Source organism: Genypterus blacodes, unplaced genomic scaffold (genome assembly GCF_046128005.1).
Source record: "Genypterus blacodes isolate CSIRO-AG114 ecotype Tasmania unplaced genomic scaffold, CSIRO-AGI_Gbla_v1 ptg000054l_1, whole genome shotgun sequence".
NCBI classification, from domain to species: Eukaryota; Metazoa; Chordata; class Actinopteri; order Ophidiiformes; family Ophidiidae; genus Genypterus; species Genypterus blacodes.
Window position 1 is genome coordinate 617,051 of NW_027466866.1, and position 21,573 is coordinate 638,623.

The 21,573-nt window shown below is 44.9% G+C and overlaps 1 protein-coding gene across 17 annotated transcripts in view; it reads right to left on the reverse strand.

Moving 5' to 3' along the window:
* Positions 1 to 21,573, reverse strand: part of adgrl2a (adhesion G protein-coupled receptor L2a) — a 90,306-nt gene that overhangs the window by 19,766 nt on the left and 48,967 nt on the right. For all 17 annotated transcript variants that reach the window (XM_076151288.1, XM_076151289.1, XM_076151304.1 and 14 more), the window contains exons 5-8: positions 14,341 to 15,141; positions 2,893 to 3,189; positions 2,065 to 2,168; positions 1,394 to 1,579 (exon numbers count right to left, since the gene is read on the reverse strand). In XM_076151288.1, coding sequence (XP_076007403.1) covers positions 1,394 to 1,579; positions 2,065 to 2,168; positions 2,893 to 3,189; positions 14,341 to 15,141 — 1,388 coding nt within the window. The remainder of the gene's footprint in view (positions 1 to 1,393; positions 1,580 to 2,064; positions 2,169 to 2,892; positions 3,190 to 14,340; positions 15,142 to 21,573) is intronic.

Below are 21,573 nucleotides of genomic sequence, written 5' to 3' on the forward strand. Positions count from 1 at the left end.
GATCTCCCCGAAGGTTTGGGGATAAAAATGGCCAGAATACTTTTGATTGCGAACCCGACATGAACCTGAGCATCTAAGGAAAAAGGACTTTTAAAAAAAATGGTTTGACCCGTCTGACCCTATTAACCAGAGCGAGTGAAAGATTTGCACCTTTAATTTATAAAACAAATGACTGCAATGACCTGAAACCCGTCCCTTAGTCCTTGCGAATCAGGCGCCGCGACTTTCACCTCGCACGCGCCGTAGGTCGGTGCGACGAAAAAGGTTCAAAAAGGGTTAAAACCGGGGAACCGCTGTTGATTGTTGATGCAATATGGATTATTTCACACTGAAGGAGATGTCAGACAATAGCCACGAAATATAACAAAGGCGCCAGTCCTTCAAATGAATAATGAGAGATATGCAAGCACGGCGCGATTGAGATGTGCAATCCTGTAAGAAAACACACAATGGAGAAAAATGGCGATAAACAGTGAGTGAGAGATTTAAAAAAAAGAAAAGAAATCACAATCACTGCAACGACAAAGAAATGGAAGAGAAAAAAACACACACATATCCACAAAAACGAAGCCACATTAGGAATTGGAGATGACTTCTCTTTGACTTAGAAAGCACTTTGGATACAGCTAGGGCTCTGTGTAAAGGCAATTACTCAAAAATGCAGGAAGCACAGAGAGGAGGGAGGACATGACAGTGCAGAGGGTACATGCTGCTGGGCACGGAGTGGGGCACGGGGGTCGGGTGGGTAGAGGCAAGCAGAGTGTAGGGGGGGTGGGAGGGGGGGTAAAGTCCAGTATCATAGCTCCAGTACCTTCATGTATGCCCTGCATGTCCTTTCTCGTTTTTGAAGCTTTTCCATTAGAGAAGAAAAAGAACGGGTCAAACAGAGACACAGTTTGCAAATTTTCATGTGTTTGAATGGCGTCTTTGTAGCGCCGAGGCTCTGACTGAGAGGCGCATGAACACACTCATCTATCCACTCCTCCTTGCTCAGCTCAGCGCTGAAGAACAAAAAGGGCTCTGGGCTCAACACTTGTGTATGTGCGTAGTCGCTCCCCTTAAAGACGCCTTACATATCCAAATAGAAATAGAAATATTAGCCTTGGCCAAGACCAGCAAAGTGCAAACAGTCTGATTTCACATTTGTGCTGTGTTTTAGAGGTTCAAGAGTGAAAATGTAAATAATAGAAATGTGTCATGCTGTTATGCTCCTGATAAGAAAAGATTCCGGCAGAGTTCATGTGACAAACAAGTAGTTTTTATTTATATTCTAACTGAAGCGCCTAGAGCCTCTGACTCTGTGTGGCGTGAGTCAGCGTGAGAGAGCGAGAGAACTGCTGGGAAAAAAACGGTCATCAGTATCGCTGAGGTTATCCCGGGGCGCCCCGCTTACCTTATTGAAGCTTCGCCCGGCCGAATCCTTCTCGCTGGGCCGCAGCTCCTGCAGCTGCGCGTCCAGGATGTCCACCAGCTGCTCCATCAGGCGCACGGACGAGCTGACGTCCCCGGCGAAGATGGGGCCTTTGGTGTGCTTGGCCAGCTCGTTGGCCAGGTTAGCCGCGTTCTCGCCGCTGCGGATCTGCGAGGGGAGGAGAGGGAGGGCATGCAGTCTTACACACACATGACTGAGCTCTTTCAAATGTCACTTATAAAGAGGTTGTTTCTTATCTCGGTCAGCAAGGATGAAAAGGGTGTAGAAGGTTTAGATTTTGGTGTGTGTGTGTAGACTTGAAAAGCTCTTACATCTAAACATTTTAGATTTGTGACCCTGGAATATACAAAATACAATCTGTGACTGCTGTTTCTTATAGTAAACACAGTTTGTCTGTTTATGGCTTTATAATTCTCTCCAATATGTTTGCAGTTTCATTTGAGCAGATGTTGCGAGCAGATCTTTGATTTTTTTGTCGGGCTGGAAACCAAGCAGCTGTTTGCCGAGGCTCCAGCAAACCTACGCGCTCCTTCATGGTGAGGTGTTGACATTATTTTCTCTACGCGCTGTATGTTTTTAAGATGTAGTGTACATTCCAGGCAGAGGGAACGAAAACAGCGGCTCGCACAAACCTTCTGGGCGACCTGGTTGACCCAGTGGGAGGTGCAGTTGCTGAGATCGGGGCCCTTTGGGTGCCAGGCCCCAGTGGACAGGACACATAAGTACGAAGCTGTGCCTGAAAAGGGGAAAACAAAAAGGAGTCAAGAAAAAGCCACTTTGTCCCTCTATGAAGTCATTAATTGAGCAACAAATAGGAAGGAAGGAAGAAAGAAAAACTGCGAGAACACATTTTTGTAACACTGAGAAAAACCGGAGACTGTCTATGTGTGTGTGTGTGTGTGTGTGTTCTTTAACATCACAGCGCCATTGATGCAGATTTTGGTGTTTAACAGCTTGAAATTAAGTCAAAGGACTCGCTACTAATTTAGCTTTTCCAGAGTGATTTAAAAAAAAAAACTATTTTCCAACAGCTCCGCGTCTGTTTTTGCGACCGAGTGGTGACAGTTTTCCTCGTCCTAATTATCCCTTCGTCTGATGAACCCTGGGTGCTAACACAATTTCACACACAGTCAAATGAGGGATGCGTGTCTCCATGCGAGCTCCAGGAGTAAACAGCTGAGCCTGGGCCCCTCTGCAGGCCAGTTGTTACAGATAGCTACATCATGTTTTGACCTGGAATGACTCAGCAGAAGACTAACAATACTCTTATAAACCGCTCTCACAGATTCCCTACACGCGCACTAAAATCGTTGAACTTTACAGATAATAAGATCACTAAAAAGCAACAATATCGGGCGGCTGTAACAAACACAGGGTGTGTGTGATCTCCGGGGACTTCTTCAGGTCGTATTGAAGGCAGCAGGCAAGAAGACCCAGGGGTGAGGAGGAGCACTGTTTACCTCGTGTTCCCTTGGGGCACGGTCGCTCTACAAGCATGCCCCTCTGGGTCTGAGGCCACTCTATGTCTCGTTGCTCTGTGGCCTCGCAGAAGCGCTCAGGTAAAGGGAAGGACTCCAGGGGGGGAGGGGCAGTCGTCTGCGGAACCACGGGCGGAGGCTTGGGCGCTCCCCTGCTGCCCTCCTTGAGCCCTGTTGTGGTGGTGGTGTTGGGCACGGCCCAGTGCGCCGTGGTTGTTGTGGTGGTGGTTGTAGTTCTCGGAGGCTGAGGGGCCGTGGTGACTTCTGACAACGGCGGAGCTGTAAAGAGAGGGAGAGAGGGACGAAGAAAAACACGGAGATTAGAGTGTAGCCGTGTTATGTGACGGCCTGTGGCCAAGCAGGGAGAACGTCAAAGTCTCCGAGCTCTGCCGCTGGATTGTTACTGCAGACGGCTCTTCATCAATCTGTATGCAGGCCCGGTGCAGTCTTATGGATAAAATGGAAATCAAATGGCACTTTGACCTGTGGTTGCAGTGTGAGGTCAGCTAGTTAGAGCGGCACCCCTGGAGAACATAAAAATGGTTTCCGAAGAATATTTGACAGCTATTCCAACATTCTCTCATAAATCACAGAGCCCTAATGCAGCACCACCCCTCCCCCTTCCCCCCTCCCTCCCTCTCCCCCTTCCCAGCAGCAATTTTTATACTTTCTTCTCAACAAGTTTGAGGATCTTTCAGCTCTGTGTAGCAGAATAACTAGTCTAGTTTGCAACGACATAAGAACGATTCTGCTTTGAATGTTTCTTTTTAACAATACAATAGAATATAATAGTGTGTACTATTGCTACAAGTGCTTGAAAGTCTTCACATTCCACCCTGACTGGCTCCTTCTCTCCTCGTTTGACAGTCACGGGCGAACAATCGGATTGATTTGGACGAGTCAGTCGGAGTCGGAGTCTGATTCAAACATCAAGTGCTTTGAAGTGGATTCTCCTTGGGGGTAAAAAAAAAAGAAAAAAAAAAGCCTCTCGCCAAGCCTGAATCGGGTTCCCATCACTCGGCCCAAAAAGGGTGGATTGTTCAAATCCAACTCATCACCGAACGATCCAAAAAACTGTAGGAATACTTAAACGCTTAAATGTCCTGTTGCGTAATTACCGCTAAGTGCTTGTGGATGGAGCATTTTTTGCCTTCTGCATGGCTTCGGCTTATCCCAGGCGTTCGGTCTGCAGCGAACAAGACAATAATTACAGTAACATCCTCCTGCCTGGCAATCATTCTTGCCTGGGAGATTTTGTGGCACGGCTGATTAAATTTCAACCAGAGCAACACAAACCCTGTATGTGTAAGCTCTGGTGCCTGAACATTCATTTTACAGTTGTTTCTCCCTACTACTCATACTCTTGACAAAGCAGGTGTGCAGTAACTCATGCAATGCCCCGGGCAAAAACAATATGTTTGGGCCTTGGCAAAGGGAAAAAAATAGTGCGCTCCCCTCCTTATATTTAACATGAGCCACTGAGGAAAAACTGGGAAGACATTTTTCATGCGACACGTTCGTGTAGTGCGAGTCGGACTGTAATTACACTTCATAAGAGTTGAGCATAAGGGAGTTTTTCCGAGATGAAATGTTGACAAACTATTTGGTATACATCTAGTTCACGTCTCCGGCGACTGAAGTTTTTTCTGTATTTATCAAAATTACAAGGATGAAGGATGTCACTCAATGGAATCTCTAAATGCAACATTTATACTGATCCCGATCACATTTGCGCACTCGGAATGATTTCCGTCATAAAGTTATCTGTAAAGCGTGAAATGAATGTGACGCCGGGCGCTGTGGCATCTCTCCCCGGCTGAGCACGGAGTCGTTAAGCAGCGCAAACATCGACGAGGCAGAACAGCCGCCGCGAGCTAATGTGAAGCGGGACGAGGGAAATGGAAAGGGGGGCGGGGGGCTTGGGGTGGGTGGATGGGAATGGTAAAGAGACAGACACACACACACACACACACACACACACACACACACATGAGCTAGGTGTGATGACAGAGGAAATCAGAAACGTTGAGCCACGCTGGAATATGCGAGGACGGATTCTGTCGTCTGCTGGATTTGGAGCGAAGGCAGTCAGACCCCTGGCAGCAGCACCATCATATCTATCGCGTCCATTGGATAATGGGCCTGGCTGATAGCGACCCGTCTACTAACCCCTCCTGTCCTTCCAATCCCCCCTAACACACACACACACACACACACATACATGCACAACTGCTATCGCCATAGACCCCACAGTGTAGATGAGAGGCTTCGGCTTCAGCACAGTCAAGCTGAAGGGAAATTGCCTTTGAGGCCGGCTGCTACCTGTGGCGAATTAGGCTCTATTGACCAGAGGAGATGACTCTGTGTGCTCCCTCCTGGTGGGGGCTACAGGACTTCACACACACACACATATACACATACAGGCATGCTCACAGCTTGCACACACAAACAGGTAACATGAAGGCATACACAGCTTGACTGGCTGTTTTGACACTGAGCTGAAAGCAGACTTGGCTGGCTGGCTGACTGGCTGGTTGGCTTCACCCTCAGCCTCCTCTTCTTCTCTTCTCTCGCCCCCCTTCCCCCTCCACCTGTATCCTTTTACTCAACACGTCGACATTCAGCCATGCCTGTCACAAGGGCTGAGAGACAACCTGTGCTTAGTGTCCTTTCAGCACTAGCATTTAGCCGGCTGGGTGAAATGCCTGTCTCCATTCTGCACCAATACCCATTTTATTGTTGCGATAACCATTGTTTTTTCAGACTGCTGAACTGAAAAGACTCACAGAGGTGAAAGTAATAGGGACCAGGAGGGAGAAGAGGGGAAAAAAAAAAAGGCTCTGCAAACTTTCTGGTCAGTTTTTACATGCCGGAGCTATGTTAGTCCACGGCTCCAATGTCGAAAGAAAATTAATATGCAGCAACATGGTGTGAAAATGATTATCGCCGAGTTTTTTTTATAAACAACTGGGTCGGAGTCGCTTGGCAAACAGCCAGAAGATTCCCAAGAAACCGCGGGGCCTCTTATAGGTTTTCTCATTTTCCCCCAACTATGAAAGATGATGACGATAAGATTCCACAGTCTCCATGGGTGGGGAGTTTAGAATGCAGACAGAAATAAAATGGAAAACGAATCGCTGTTCGACAGAGTGATTTAAGATAAGGGCCTCGCAACTACAGACCATAAATCAAAGAGCCCATCCAGCGTTATCCAAGCGCATTCCTTTAGCATGTCAACTAACAACTGTATCTTGTCCACACCCCTCACTCAAGAGGGCTGCTTGTCACGGCTGGCTGAGATGATGGGCTCCGTGCTCACGACTCGTCCTATTACACCGGCTCCCGGCTCATCTCTACCCACCGCTACCTGCTTATCGAGCCATCAGCAGCTGAAGCCGCGCGGGGTAATTAAAGCCGACTCGGTTAATAGTAGGTTAGAAGTAAAATGGCTTTGCTGGGGGAATGTTTACCCACAGTTTTTTCTTCTTCTTCTTCTTCTGGCCCTGGTGTTGCTGCAATACGTCGCATGTCAGAACACAGCTGAGGGCTTCCAAAGAAACATGTGTTTCCTTCCAATGTTTACGTCAAACACTAATCCCCTTTCCCTTATGAGAAACGAGTCTAACACCAATGACGGTTTGAACTTCCCGGAGAGATTTGTGCGTAAACAAACGCAGCCAGTCTGACCACCGCTATTCACATGTGGTGTATGTGTGTGTGTGTGTCTGTGCATAATGTGCCTGTAATCCTGCCGGCGACGCAATAATCTTATTACCTTTATGCCATAGCTTGGTTTCATTTAATCCAATGAAAGCTGGGAGGAATTAACCCGTAGGTATTAAAATGGACACCCCACTCAGGCAGTCACTTCTTCACAGAGATGTCTAAGTGGATACGTTTATAAGTAGCCACTGTGAGCGATGGGTATTGATCTGTAGCGGCCCCCTTTTCTCATACCTTTAACCGCTCCTGACGTGGAGCGAATATTTCTCCCTGTTCTTTGTTTTGTTTTGTTATCCTACAAACAAGACGCCTGACAACGCTGAATTACTTCACTGTGCGGAACTCTTTTGATTGCGACAAAAGAGGCGAATCTCGCGTTTTGGGGGGGGCGATATAGCGAAAACCAGGACAGCATCCTTGATTATTATGTCTGCGCTGCTCTCAGCCCAGGGGGAACCTCCAATTAGCTGTCATAGAATGAGAGTGTGTGGAGTGATACTCTCCAAAGCGCCGCCGATAGTCATGGCGTACGTATTCATAACCTCTTTGTGTGATTCGAACGCCCACGCGCTTTTTTTTCCCCTTCCTCCCCCCCCCCCTTTCTTCTTCTCTTGAATGTAACTCCGTTGGTTGTGTTATTACCACTGGGGTTATGGGTCTGGGATTGATGACAGACAATGAGAGTGGAATCCAGGAGAGGAAGAAGAAGAGGAGGTGGAGGCGGGGTGGGGATTTGTCGAGTGTTGTATGCATACGTACACACACATACACACTCACACACACGGAGCCCAGATGAGACTTCTCTAGGACTCAGTAGTCATGCCGGGATGACAAATGGAAACTGACAGTGTGTGTGTCTTTTACATTATGTCTAATGGCTTCACTTTCAATCGGCACCACATGGCTGTTCATCAGGGTAATGTTTCATGCACATTATCAGGTGCTGTTTATCTAAGCGGGAAGATGAAGAAAAGAAACAGGAAGGAGGCCCCCGTTTGCATTTACTCACAAAAGATCAACAATTATTACGTCTCATCTGTTTTCTCTGTCACGGGATAATTTGAAATAGGAGGAGTTTGACGTCTCTGTGTGTGAACCCGGCGAGGCCCCGACGCTCCGCGGTGACGGACAAGGAGTTAATGTAGTCGCCTTAATGGAAGATCAATCATTTTTAAAGGATGTTTATTGATTTTTTTTCCGTACCGATTATGATGAAACGGGGGCTTTCAAGGCTTCTCGCATTCCTCAAGTTCGGGTCGGGTTCGGGATGAAACTATTAAGGGTTCGCATCAGAGCGGGGCCCGGGCCTCGTAAATCAATTTTGGCTGACACGTTTGGGTTCGTGTCAAAATTTCAGTCCCGATTTTTGGCTCCGATGAGAAACGAGGCCGCCGAACAGATTAATTTCTTGCCAAAGTAACAGTGAATATGTGAAATGTGGCCCCTGGGCGGTGATCGGCTTGTAATGGAAGAAGTATAGCGACGTTAAGAAGCCAATGGAACGTCAAACAATCCCAAAGTCTGCTTCTGCCATCAGGAAGGAAGCCAACGGGAAAGTAAATCTATCAACTTTCCAAATCATTCGTCATTAGAGCAGAGGTTAAACTCCAATGAGGCGTTGTGCTGTGACAAATATAAAAATCAGTTCTTTTGCTGATGCTGCCAATGAAATGTCTGTGCGGCAATCATGCATTTCACAGTGTGTTCTGGATGCCTCGCCTCCACGCTCATATGGAAATGAAGCGTCCGTGGGTAGGAAAAAGTGTGATTTATACTGTGTTTGCGATGCATTTTGATCTCTACCAATAATGGCAATAATTCACAGAGGAAATTGGATTACGCACCTTCACATTGTGCGTTTGTTGCTGTCGAAGGCAACGCGCTGGAAGATTGCTTGTATATCAGCAGTAAATATGAAGAAAAGCGAAGAGTGAAAAAGTCATATAATTTCCCACGAGTCGTGTCCTTGTGAGGGTGTGTGTGTACAGTGTGCGTCCACGTCTTAGGGAGACAAAAAAGCTACCTAATAGCTGGCTTATGTTATTTACTGCTTTCTCTTTCCCACAATACCTTGAGTCACACGTACACGGGCGCAAAGAGTTGAACGCCAACACGCGTGCAAATGCTCGCACTCATATACATCCTCAAACACACACACACAAACACAATGTACAGAAGAGAGCTGTAGTCTGGCAGCTGCTCTCTCTCTCTCTCTCTCTCACAGCTTTCTCTGTACTGTACGTGCCTCAAATTTCAAGCATTAACTCTAAGTGCGCTGAGCCAACTGATATTTAATGCGACGCACACGGAGGAGGGTGTCTATTTCAGAGATGTTCACGCACACAGGCGCAAATGCAAAAGCACGCATATGCATATCTGCATTAACGCAAATTACACGCACGCATTTGAGCAAACTAAACAAACCTACACACACACACACACACACACACACACACACACAATCAGGCCCGCGTGAAATAAATCTCATCAAAGGCGTGCGTCGGGGAGTGTTGGGGGACCATTGTGATGTCTGAGTAATAATTCTTTTAATACGCCATGTTTCACAGTCAGACGGTAATCAAACAGGAGACTGTGGATCCCCTCGGCTATAAGGCTCAGCCCTGCCATAATCACCCCCCCTCTCTCTGTTTTCCTATGTAAAACAAGACTTTGTGACAATACTAAATCATAAGCCGGGGTTCAGAACTGCTCGCACACCTGTACGCCGTCAACGCGGGGATCGCTCGGCCACCCTGCGTGTGTCGCAGTCGTTTTATGTCAGAGGTAAGAAATTCCAGGAGCAGTGGTAAAGTAGCAATTTGGGAATATAAAGAAAATCCGATCCGATTCTTTTTTTGGGGGGGTATGGAGTGGTCTTCCTTGTCTGACAACGGCGGGGACATCATGTCTTGTGATGTGCAGTGCTGGATGAGAGCTACAGACTGTGATCAGGTTTCAGAGGAAACAGCTGACCCGCTGACCCCCTGGAGCTGAACAGCCTTTATTACCACCAGACACTGGCTGGTTCCGTATTAATCCGCAATGTAATATCACAGGCGTTGTGAACAAGACTGTAAATCTTCGTCCGGGGGATTTTTCCCGGCTTGTATAGCTCCACTGATATCGTAACTGAGAAAAGAGGGAGACCGGGCGAGGTTACGATGTAGACCCAGTAACGTGACAGAACAAATCGTGTGGAGATAAACCTGTGGGTTTCCCATATAAGAAGAACGACGCCTGGCATGAGGTCATAGCCCAGAAGTGGTGAGGGAGGCCTTTTACTTCACTTTGTTACTGTCCTATATCCGAAAATACCCTTCTACCACCGAACTGTGTTAAATGTCAGAATATCAACGGTGAAAGTAATTTTAGGATGTGGAGCACTAAGAAAGCTGGGGAGCCCCTTTAAGACACATCACTGGGATGAATCTGCCCCTGCTAGCCCGGGCCAGCAGGGTAATTAACGCCACTATTTCCAATGGAGTTCCGATTATGAACTCCCATTCATATGGATGTTTCATCCTGGGTCGGCTTTAAAACTTGGTCAGTACATTTACATGCACTTTAGAGCTATACCACCATTAAGGCAATAAAACATTGAGTACACAAGTAAACTTATTCCACATAGATTATGCTATTGTAAATCGATTTATTCCAATGTGCAAACATCTAGATTGGAGGGCAAATATTTGGGAGTATTAAGTCATGTAAACATTCAGACTAATATCATTTAAATAAACTTGTATATTGTATTGATGTGTTGTTGTAAAATACAGTATGTTCCCTATTATAGTCAAAAGTTTTGGAATGAAAATGGAACATGTGGTCTTTGATCTTTTTGTGTGTGTGTGATAATCATATTTGTTCCTAAGCTTGCTGAAAGCACAGCTGAGGATTTGCTTAAATCCTGCCTGAGTATGAGCCGCTCTCATCGGGCTTGATTTGGAGTCTGTCAGTCGGACCTCCTGTACTGTCGGCTTTGCTCTGGATTCAGGAGACAAACGCAGGTACAGACATACGAGTCGGACATGAGGCGTAGTTCACGGGGGGATGTGGAAGGATGAGGGCTACAGACAACAATACGGGACAAAGAAAAAACCTGCAGACAAAAGTAAAGATAGATAGACGCAGCGGGCAACCTCAAGAGAGAGAGACAGGAAGGAGCGGCAAGACTGGAAGCAATAGAAAAATAATGAAAGAGAAACAATACGGGAACGGCGGACAGAAAGAGAGAAAGAATGACACGACAGAAAAACAAAAATTGTGGATTTTCCACATCAATACCTTCTCCTCTCACACAACTTTGTCCACTTGGGCAGCTGCTGCGGGGGGTTGGGGCAGGGGGTTGTTGTCAAGGCAAACAAACAAATTGCCCATTTTTAACAAATCGTGCTCCTGCTCTTGTACCATTGTTGAGGTCGTGAGAGACAGAAAACTGCTAGTTTACCAGAAGCCAGGACGGCTACAAAGGCTTGTTGATGTTGAAGCCATGCGCCCCCCTCCCCTCCCACCCGCCCAACCCCCACCTCTCTCTCTCTCTCTCCCTCCATCCCTCTCTCGCGCCTCGTCTCTGTTTGCCTGCTTCCTCTCTAATTGTTGCCGTGCACAAGCTGACCTCTATGTAAGCACTGCACAAGACAGGGATGAATCATAGTGGCGCTTATTAGAGAGTTGTAAATTCATCAGACTATAAGAGGTAAACTCTCTGGGGTGACTGCTAATGCATATAACACAAGCATCTGTAACGGCTGAGCATTTTTGCATTGTGAAGCACTTTCATATCATGCAAACTGCAGGGCATTGTTTTGACCACATGCAGAGTTTTGTAAGCTAATTGGCAAGTCGCGTCAGTGAGCTGCACCTTATAATTCCAAACAAATTGGGTCATTCTCTTCCTTACGATCCCCACTTGCAAATGTATAATTTGGGGGAGGAACAGCAAAGATTGAAGCTTTATGCAAATGTATTGACATTTGAACAATTAAAGAGGTGGTCTTGATTTGTTTGGGCGTTAACTGCGGTGCCGGGGGCTTTTACACGGACGCCATTCAGAAACTAATTTTGCGACAAGGGATAAATAAAAGGCTTCCCAAGCTCACCTATGTGTCCAATCGGGGAAGCGAAGGGGGTCTTTTTCTGCATATTTCTGTTAAAATAATAGCTTTTTATGTGCTTACTCAGTGGTTTAAGGCCACATGCCAGGACTTGGCGTGAATAAACGGCCCATAGAAACCGGAGCATGATAGGTTTTCAGTGTGATGCCTCATTTTAAATCAATTTAATCATCCCACTTACAAGATGTGACAAAGGAACGCGTCTTTTTATGAGCGAGAAGGAAAACAAGGCATGGCGCCACGGCTCAATGAGTTGATTACAGCCTTGTTGGTCAGAGCCAAGAAGAGGATTTACTGACCCATTTAATGTCCACTTCCAGGGAGGCTTGCTTGTTGAATGTGGCCCTATACGACCCCGCCCCACCCCCATGATCGTACAAGAGACGATCTTGTGTCAACATGAGCAATGTTATTGGACTTGACAAGAACTCAACTGTCTGCCACAGAGCGTTACGTCTATCATGCGACTTCCTGAGGCCTTGGAAAATAACAAAGTCTGAATTATGTTGTTCTTCTTTTCACTTTCTAACACTTTATCAAATAGGGGGGAGTAAGTCACAAAAATATGTCGTAAGTTCTATATTTGAAAGCAAGAACAACTGCTTGTGATATGAAGATCTTAGATTTGACACTTGAGACAGTTGTCAATTTTATACTACTTTTTTCTTTCCAAATTCCAAATACTAAACCAGGTGGGAATCATTTCAACCACAGAGACAGAACAGTGGCAAAGCTGTTACCTTTGACACCACAAAAACGGTGTGATCGCTTGTTTCAGTGCCCAGCGATGCAGGCACCGAAACGAGCGTGGAGATATCACAGGGAGGGCATCCAGTGACAGCCAGGAAAAAAAGTGCCATCATTTATGTGTCAACATCAGCCATGTGGGAGGACAAGTTTATTGACATCTTGATGATCATCCTGGACCATTCTCCCTTGCTCTCATCGACTGCGACTCAACATACATTAGTCAGCAGTGGGGCCAGGCACACATCTCGTTTGTCAAGGAGAGGAGCGACTCCAGCTCTTTTTAACGCCACAATAAACATTCTGAACAGCAGCCCGGAGATATTTCAGAAGATATTTCAGGAAAATGTGTGTTTCTGAACACAAACTCAGGGAATTCTTTAGAAGCTTATAGAGTTATAGTGTCAAATAATTTGACATGTAGTCTAATTTCCGGGAGGATCTTTGTAGAGCCGTCTCCATCCATAATCAGTGTCCGTTTAACAAATTAATACATTAATTGAGCGTTCAGCGTGTCAAAGAATCTATAACAGCTTGACTGAAAACTGGGACTAAATATTGACTGTTTCATAGCAAACATCTTACTGTTTTGAATGTAAAGACATGGCCCACAGCTGTATGTGTGTACACTGGTTACTGACTGAGCAGCTCCAAGCAATATCATTTTGGATTCTCTGTGTATGTTTGCGAGATGCTAAATTATTTTCTTTGGAAAGTGCTTGATATATGGTAAAATATTTCAATGCAGCATATCTGAAAACTGCTTCTGGTTTGACTTGTAATATGGAAATATTCCATTTAAAAATGCATCCCTACCTTCTTTATAGACAGCAGGAGAAAGTTCAAACATCTTATTCAGACTTGGAAAAAATACCGATTTTCTTTTTTTAATCTTGTCCGCGTTGATTGTTCCAGCAGCCTACCGACTTCATCCTCTGTGTATTAATTCTGCCTTTAAACTTCAACTCTGCTCCTTTGCTACGGCAAAGCTCGCCTTGGTCTGGTGAAATTGATGCTGTTCCACTGGCTGAACCCAATTTAGCCCTATCAATACAAAGTGGACGAGCAAACACATTAATAAATATTGAGCTCTGGGATAATCGGCGGAAAAGTTGCATGACCTCTATGGCTCATCATTGACTGCGTTGGGCATTACGTGGACTTAGCACTCGGTGTGGAGGGATTAGGATAATGACTGTTATTATATTCCGGGCATACAGACTATCGCAGGCCTATGCTGGCCTCATCTTAACTCTTGACAGCTAAATTAAAAATATGCTCTCGTGACGCGACATTGGATGATTGATCCCTTTCACTTTCGGCCTCTACTCTTTCTCTACGAAATAGAACCTTGACTCCTTGCGCTCACGCTCGGCCTAGAGAGTGAGTATTCTATAATGGCCGATGGAGATTTGAGGGTTCAGCATCACTCGGGGAATGATCTAACCTTGCCTGAGGCCAGGCTTTGTACATGTCCAGGCATGTATGGTTCCAGAGGTGAGAGTATGTCGTTCTCCCTGCCTTCTTCCTGTCTCTCTCTCTCTCTCTTGAGTAGGGATATGCTGGCAGGGGTCCCTTGGGCCTTAGCACTAGGGACTCAGGGAACGCCTGGATAGTAAACCTCCCCAAATCCCCTAGATACTGATCCCTTATGATATGGTAACTGGCTTCGAGGTGTTGTTTACCACCGCAATCCACTCGCTTCACCACCAGAGAAGTTTTCCTACACTCCAAGGCTTTGGTTTCTAAATTAAAGATCAGTCATCAATGGGAAATACCAAAACACACCTGAAAGCAACTAAAACAAGTGATTGAAGAACAAATAATTTGGGGCAAAGATTCTTACCATGAGCTGGATCAGGTGGCCCAAACTCCAGATTGTACCTCAGGATGTAAAAATTATTCCACACGTAGAGCTGGTTATCTCGCGGATTGTAATCCACAGCTGCAATGTACTGGTACTGGTTGGGAAAGTGGATATCAACGTATTCCCCACGGTTCTGTTTGGTGTTGTAAATGTAATCGATCAGGCTCTTGCTGACCTCGCTCTCATTGTCTTCGTAGGTGGAGCGGACGACGTAGAGTACTCCACAGATCATGAAGGCATTGGAGGCCGACCTCTTGTCGTATGCCGTGTCCCAGGTCGCCTCGAAGCGCAGCGTGTACGGGTTCAACTGGCTGATCACGATCATGCCATTGTTCTGCTCTGTGGCGTAGATCACCCACAGCCCGTTCTCATCTACCGCCAGGTCAATGTCTGTTTTGCCACCCCACTTATAGGGCGACGTGTCATGGTAGTTGGCATTGTTGATGATGGCCTCGCCGCTTTTGATTCGAGTCCGCAGGTCGAACTTGACGATGTTGCGCGTACGCTCCTTGTTGAAAAACACGGCCCCGTCGTAGACCACAAATCCAGTCCCGTCTACCCGGTGGGGAAGCTTGTAGGTGATGGTTTGTCTTGCGTTTTGGAAGTCGTCCAGGGAGGAATACTCAATGAGAGTGTCTGTCCTATAAGGAGTCCAAGGCATGAAGTAGATTTTGTCGCCAGCTTGCAGCGGGTCTTTGCACCAGGCGCCGGCTTGTTGCTCCGCTTCAAACAGAAAGGAGGGATCACCGACCGATTTCAGAGTCCCAGGACAAAGAAAAACTAGCAATGGGAGAAGAGTAGAATGAAAAACAGAGACGGGTTAACACGTTAAAAATGAAACCTCACAAAATCACATTGAACTTCAATAAATGTTCTAGTGTCTTCATTTTGTTTTATGGGTTGTCCATGAGGAGTGGGGACAGACACACATTAAAAAGTGGCCAAAAGACAACTAACAGCTACAGCCAAGATTCACAAGCAGTTTAAGGATTTTGGTTTTGTGCATAGAAAGAAAAAAAGAAATAGGAAGAATGTTAAGCATAATATTTAAATATATAAGGTAGTCTGAAAGAAAAGATGTTTTGCCTCATAGACATTTACTGCTGGGAGTAGAACACAAATGAGGGGAAGTAGAACAGAAACAAAACTTAAAGGAACAATTGGTCCTGTAAACGAAAAGATGCAGCAAACTAAAGTCACTTGGCAACAGACAAGAGAGGTTATGAGAGAGCAGGAGTCGGGCGAGTCTGGAAAATATCTGTGTACTTAGATGTGTCTCGGCTACACCACCTTTTTCTATGGTTTATACTGGAGAGGCTTGTCATTACCAAGTGGTGCAAATGTCACAACCATTAAAATTTAAAGAACTTTCTGTAAAGGTCTCTGGAGGTGGTTTGGCTGTTAGCTCTGGGGCATAAGAATCAACAGAGAAAAGAGCAGCAAGTGGTCAGGTGAGCATAAACGGGGGAGACGCGTGAGAGAAAGAGAGACGGGTGGGTGGTAGGGGGGCTCAGAGAGAAAAGTGGGGGGGGCAGTGGTTAAACAAAAGCAATAGCTTGAAAAAAAAGGCCAAGAAACACCGTTACCATGGCATGCTATGGAAAAGGGGTCGGAAGCCAGGCAATATGAGAATCTGCTGAGGAGCCAAAGCACCCAGAGAGAATGAGGAGAGGAAGTCCCCATGGACCGCAGCCAACACGCCCCCATTTACATCTTTTGGCTGCTTGTGTGCCGTCTGTTTTTATGACCAGTCTCACTCCCCTTGTTGCACTACACTGCCTGTTTACATTACAGTTGGGGGGATTCTTAAAGGGTACTGCCTGCTATGGGTTTGTAGGGGCCACCATGGGAAAATAGATTTTTTTTTTTACAATCAGATGCCACAAAACAAGGAGCTAGGGTTTGGTTCGTGTCTGTTATTTACCTTTTTGCTCCACTTCTATTTTAAGCGTTGGAAGAGAGAATGAAAAGGGTGCAAGGGGGGGAAAAAAGAGATTAATGTGAATCAAGTGACATTGTCACGGTTACATATGCAGAAACATGTTATGAGACACGGACAAAGACGGGTACACCTATTCACAAAGAAGGTAGCAGGGTGTCGTGAGGAGGAGGACACGCCGCCGCCAAAGTCCCTGTCTCAGAAAGAGGAGCAATGTTAGAGCGCAGAGTCAGTGTCTGATTGCTCCTGTCTGGGATCATGACCAACTGTCATGCCTGGTTTATAGCAGGGTGGTTGATCAATTCTTTTGGCTTTGTATGATAGACTACTGCTATCTGTAAGTATGTAATAGGGCTGATTGAAAAACATCAATCTGGTTCTGCTTCTGACACTCGGAGACTGCTTTCTTTTAAACACAGCCGAGAAATTCTGGGGATGACAGATTGAAAATGACGTGCCAGGAGAACTCTCACTCATAAGCTCTGAACTCACAGCGACTTTAGCCACATCCTGTAGATGTATACTGCCAATTAACTACAATCACGTACCTGCTATATTTTCTTTAGTTTTTCGCATATGAAACTATGAATACCTCAAAGCCGTCTTTGTTTATTAAGCCACCACTATAAACCAAGCCTAACTGGATGGTAAGTAAAGACACATTTTAAGGTCACATATAGCTTACACTGTATATGTCTATATCTTCACTTTAATACAATAAAGCAGCCATGTTATGATTCTGGGCGTATTTCCCCAAAGTATTAAGGGTTTACATTGTAGTGGAACAAATACAGAATGTTCTTCCTCTAAGAGACTTCCATGGGAATTCAGACCCTAGCTATTGGTGTTGACAATATGAATACAGCAAACCTGCTTAACACTGAGTTACCTTTTATTAGGCGCAGCCGAATGATCTAATGCACTCGAATACAACACGCCTCGCAATAAATCCTACCTTGGGTAAGCTCATAACGTTCAGGAGACGGTTAGAGTCGAGTGTAATGTTTGAGGCCATAGTACGGAATGAAATGAGACTAGACTGCATCAAATTAAAAGGTGTTTCTAAAATTCAGTTCCTGTCAGGAGCGGAGAGAACAGATTGTTAGAGACACAGCTGGCAGTGTCAATGTAAACATTATATTGGGCTTCTAAGGAAGGAGGAAGTGGATGTATTTTATATATTTGAGCAGTGTGTGGTGATCACGTAGCTCCTCTCAGAGCTTTAACCAGCCATGCCAATCGGTAAGTAATAAAATAGCAATCATCTCCCTGGAGCTGGAGTCAACTCAAAAACATATCAAACAGCAAATATGACATAAGCTGTTTGTGGAGACTGTAATGTCCTGCCTTCTATGTGTTTTATTTTGAAATAGAAGAATCTGAAAAATAATTACGACATGTGGATGGATTGGCAATTACCTTAGCCTAATTTTGGTTACCATTTGATTGTTTGACTTGTCTTTAAAAAGGTCACATTATTTCATTTTGGTTCTGTCAACCTCTGCATCAGACTGATCAGTTATAACTTAATACAGTGTAAATTATTGGGGCAATTAAAAGTTCACTCATTCCAACCTGCCTTGTCTCTTTCGCTCTGAAAAGGATTATTCATTAGTATGATTTGTGCAGCAGCAAAAGCGTGTGTGCCTGATGTAGTCAAGGTAACCTTAATGGAAAACCGTGTGTAATGGCACTGTGCTTTGGTGCAGCATTTAAAAATAAAAAAAAAAACGAGTTTGAAGATGAACCGCACATATCTGTCCTGCTTTCCTCAGATTTCTGCAGGGGTTTAATCAGCCGGCATAGAACATATTCACAGAGCCTAAAAGAGCAGCTGTGGATGATGGATAGTGATCGGAATCTCCATTTACAAATTTACATTTAGCTCAGTCCAGTGTTGTTGCTTTGATCACATTAAACTTTTATTTTTAATGTTAATCAAAATGTTTCTCGGGCTTGCGCTATCTAATTAAAATCGATTCTCCCATCGCTTTGTGCCTCTTCCTCTTCCTGCTTTTGTGCTGTTTGTGCGAGCTGCATGGAAATACTAGATACTAGACGCCCAAAGTGCATCTGAAGGTCTGAGAGCAGCAACATGTCACAGCGCTGCTCTCACTATCCGTCTGTGCATGGACATGAAATCGGGGCACTACAAGCTTCACAAAGGTAGGATTTAGGATTTATTGCAGGGCGATGCGATTGGATTGCATTAGATTGGACACGCATAACTCAAAACTGTCAAAGAAAAATGATGACAAATCAGATCAGAAATGACCAAATGATTGATCAATGTACCATTTGCTTGTTGAGGAAAAACAAGTGGTAACAAACAGATCAATATGATTGCATACTTCCTAATGCGGCACAAATATTCCTTTAAGATTAATGATCAGTCGACTAATACCTACAAGGCTCACTGGGCAATCCGTCACCACAGGACAAATAGTAAAGCCAGATGCTGTGAGAGAAACAAACTCACTGTGGCCTCTGCACTCTTGCTGTACTCATTAAGGTAATTAGCTCAATTCACAGGAGCAAAATAAAATGATTGAGCTTATGCGCCCTCTTTAATCTCTTCATTGAACTCCTTGATAAAACATTGAAATGTATTTAACACGTGTGGGTTTCAGTATACTGCCCGAAACATGAATCAAAGTTGTTTATGGATGATTTATAACAGCAAAGTCACAAGAACGGATAAAAGGTCTATAATTTAGCAGTACATAATCATGACCTGATGAAAAGTACCATAATTATCAGCTTATCTACAACACCATGTTCCAAAAACTAAAAATTCTAAGAAGAGAGGAAGAGATTTAACAGATGAATATGTAACAAAGACATAAAATGTAAAATTAGACAGGCCATACCGCAGTTAGGCTCAAGCCTAGGTCAGACCGCTCCAAACTCCAAATTCGTGCTCTAACAAATGTGTCCCTGCGTGCCGAGCACTAAAATGTTTGCCCGCGCTCAGTAATTTGCGCTGTATTGAACATTTACGTAGGTTTGTGCTATTCAATTTCAGCCCACATTAAGCCCGCACAGATGAAAATGCGTCAGGGCAAATGGTAAGAATGCATCTTTGAGTTTGCACAACGAGATAATCAGTGCCAACTATATGGGTGCCTGAGCGCCTCCCCACCTTGCAGTCCCCGCGCTCCAATTAGCACAGATTCATTGCAAGACTTGGATGTGTTTAAATCGTCAAGTCTGACCTAGGCTGTAATGAGAGTAAGAGCGGAGGAAATTAAGAGATTGAGACGGCTCCGTGAACCGACGCGCTCCCGCCGTTCTGCTGGAGGAATTCAAAATGTGCCGTAGCTACCTTTGAGATCAAACACGGAGAAGAAGCAAACAAATTAACAACAGCTGAGCGCTCAGACGCCCGCCGCAGCCACATCAAACAGAAGGTGAGAGAGAGAGAGGTAGAGGGAGAGAGGGAAAGAGAGAGAGAGGGGAGAGAGAGGGAGAGAAATCTGAAAAGAAAACCAGAACACACGACAGAAGACCTGATGACGTGAACAGAAAGGCAGAAATGAGAAATAGCAATCAGTGTGATTGGAAATCGGTCAGTGGATGCAAAGAAAGACTCAGATAGCCGCGGAGGTTTCCTGCAGATTGCACAGGGAAGGTAAAAAAAAAAGAGTCAGTCATTTCTTAAATATAGCAACATTAAAATACAAGCATGCAAGACATCCCCTCCCCACACCAACCCCCGACTCTTTCCACCACACAGACATTCTAGGGACGTTGTGTTTTGTTACGGGACCGTTTTGGACCTTTCATTAGATTGTATGATTATTAATAGCCACTATTAATTTGCACGTGCTCCATCTTGCTAAGGTATCTGCTGTCAACTGCAGTTAGTGGCTCCTGCATTATTTAAACAGCTAACAAATCTGAGTATATTGTTAGCTACAGCATAGAGCATATCGTAGCTAAGGGGAAACAAGTGAGCCAAATATCACTGTTCCAAGTAAAAATTGAAAATCTGTCCATCACTGCCCTATGGAGCTATGTAAGGTATTCTGGCATAAGCATGGAATGAAATGTGAAAATATGTGCATTTATGGATGAATGTTATTGCCCACTGGCACCACGCTACAGTTTTACATGTATATGGATGGCAGTGTTTTTCCCTTTCTTCCCACTTTGCCATTTCAAAAACAACGCTCTTAATGAAGAAATGTTTTGGCTTTTATGTTGCCTGATTCAAGCCATTATTAGAGCCAAATCAGAGGGTGACTCAGTGCCAGGTGAAAGCAAAATTTACATCCTTGGCTGGAACATGAAGATAATGCTGCTAATGAGGACACTTCTTGACAAGAACGAAATTATGAAGCCAAAAAAAAAAAGAAAAAGATGAAAATGGCGGAAATGAAGGCAATTTGCTCCGGAGACAAGGTGTGCAGAAAACCCAACATAGGTTACGTAATTGTGCGAGGGCTCACAAGCTTAATTAAATATCGAGTGACATTCAGTCACTGGCAAACAGGGCTCATTATGTTATTTAACTTTTTATTATTATTATTTTATTTTTGACAGGACAGGAGACTTTTTCAAGGCAGTTGATGCTATGACCTAGAAGAGGAGCAAGTCCATCAGCTTATTCAGGATTTACTGTCTTTTGGCAAAAAAACTTGTTAAGTTTTCTTTTTCCTATCCCTGCAAATCCGACGGATCTGAAGTCTCTGAAGTGCAGAAAGATTTTTAATCACCAAATCTTGATATTTGGCAAAGGTTCTATCTAATCTGAAACCTGCAGTAAGGTCGTTGGCGGTGTGAAAAAGCTCTGTAAATCTTGCCCTATGATTGCCTTTCTTTGCTTTAGGGGTCTCTGGGGCGTATGGATTCTATTTGGGAGACAAAGGATTGGTAAGAGGAAAGAAACAAAACACAGGGGCGGCCCATAAATCACAGGCTATCACAGTTTACAACAGATGACTCGGGCTTGAGTGGGAAAGGCTGGACTGGACTTAAGTGGACTGAAGCAGACTGGGGGAACACTAAGCACTTACCGGGGCAGTTGCGATAGGATACATTCTGAGTTCTTGGTCCTATTCTGGGTGGGCATGGACCTTGAGAAGCAGAGAGACGGTGCTACAGATATGCTTGTTTGAAACTGTTGGGTGTGAAGTGAGCACCAGCTTGTATTTGATATTTGTTGAGAGTACTCGGACACAAGTTCACCACATTCACCACATTCAAGGACACAGAATTCAAAGACAGTTGTAACAGTCAGGTGTGCACATGAAAGTTCCTTGAAGCTAATC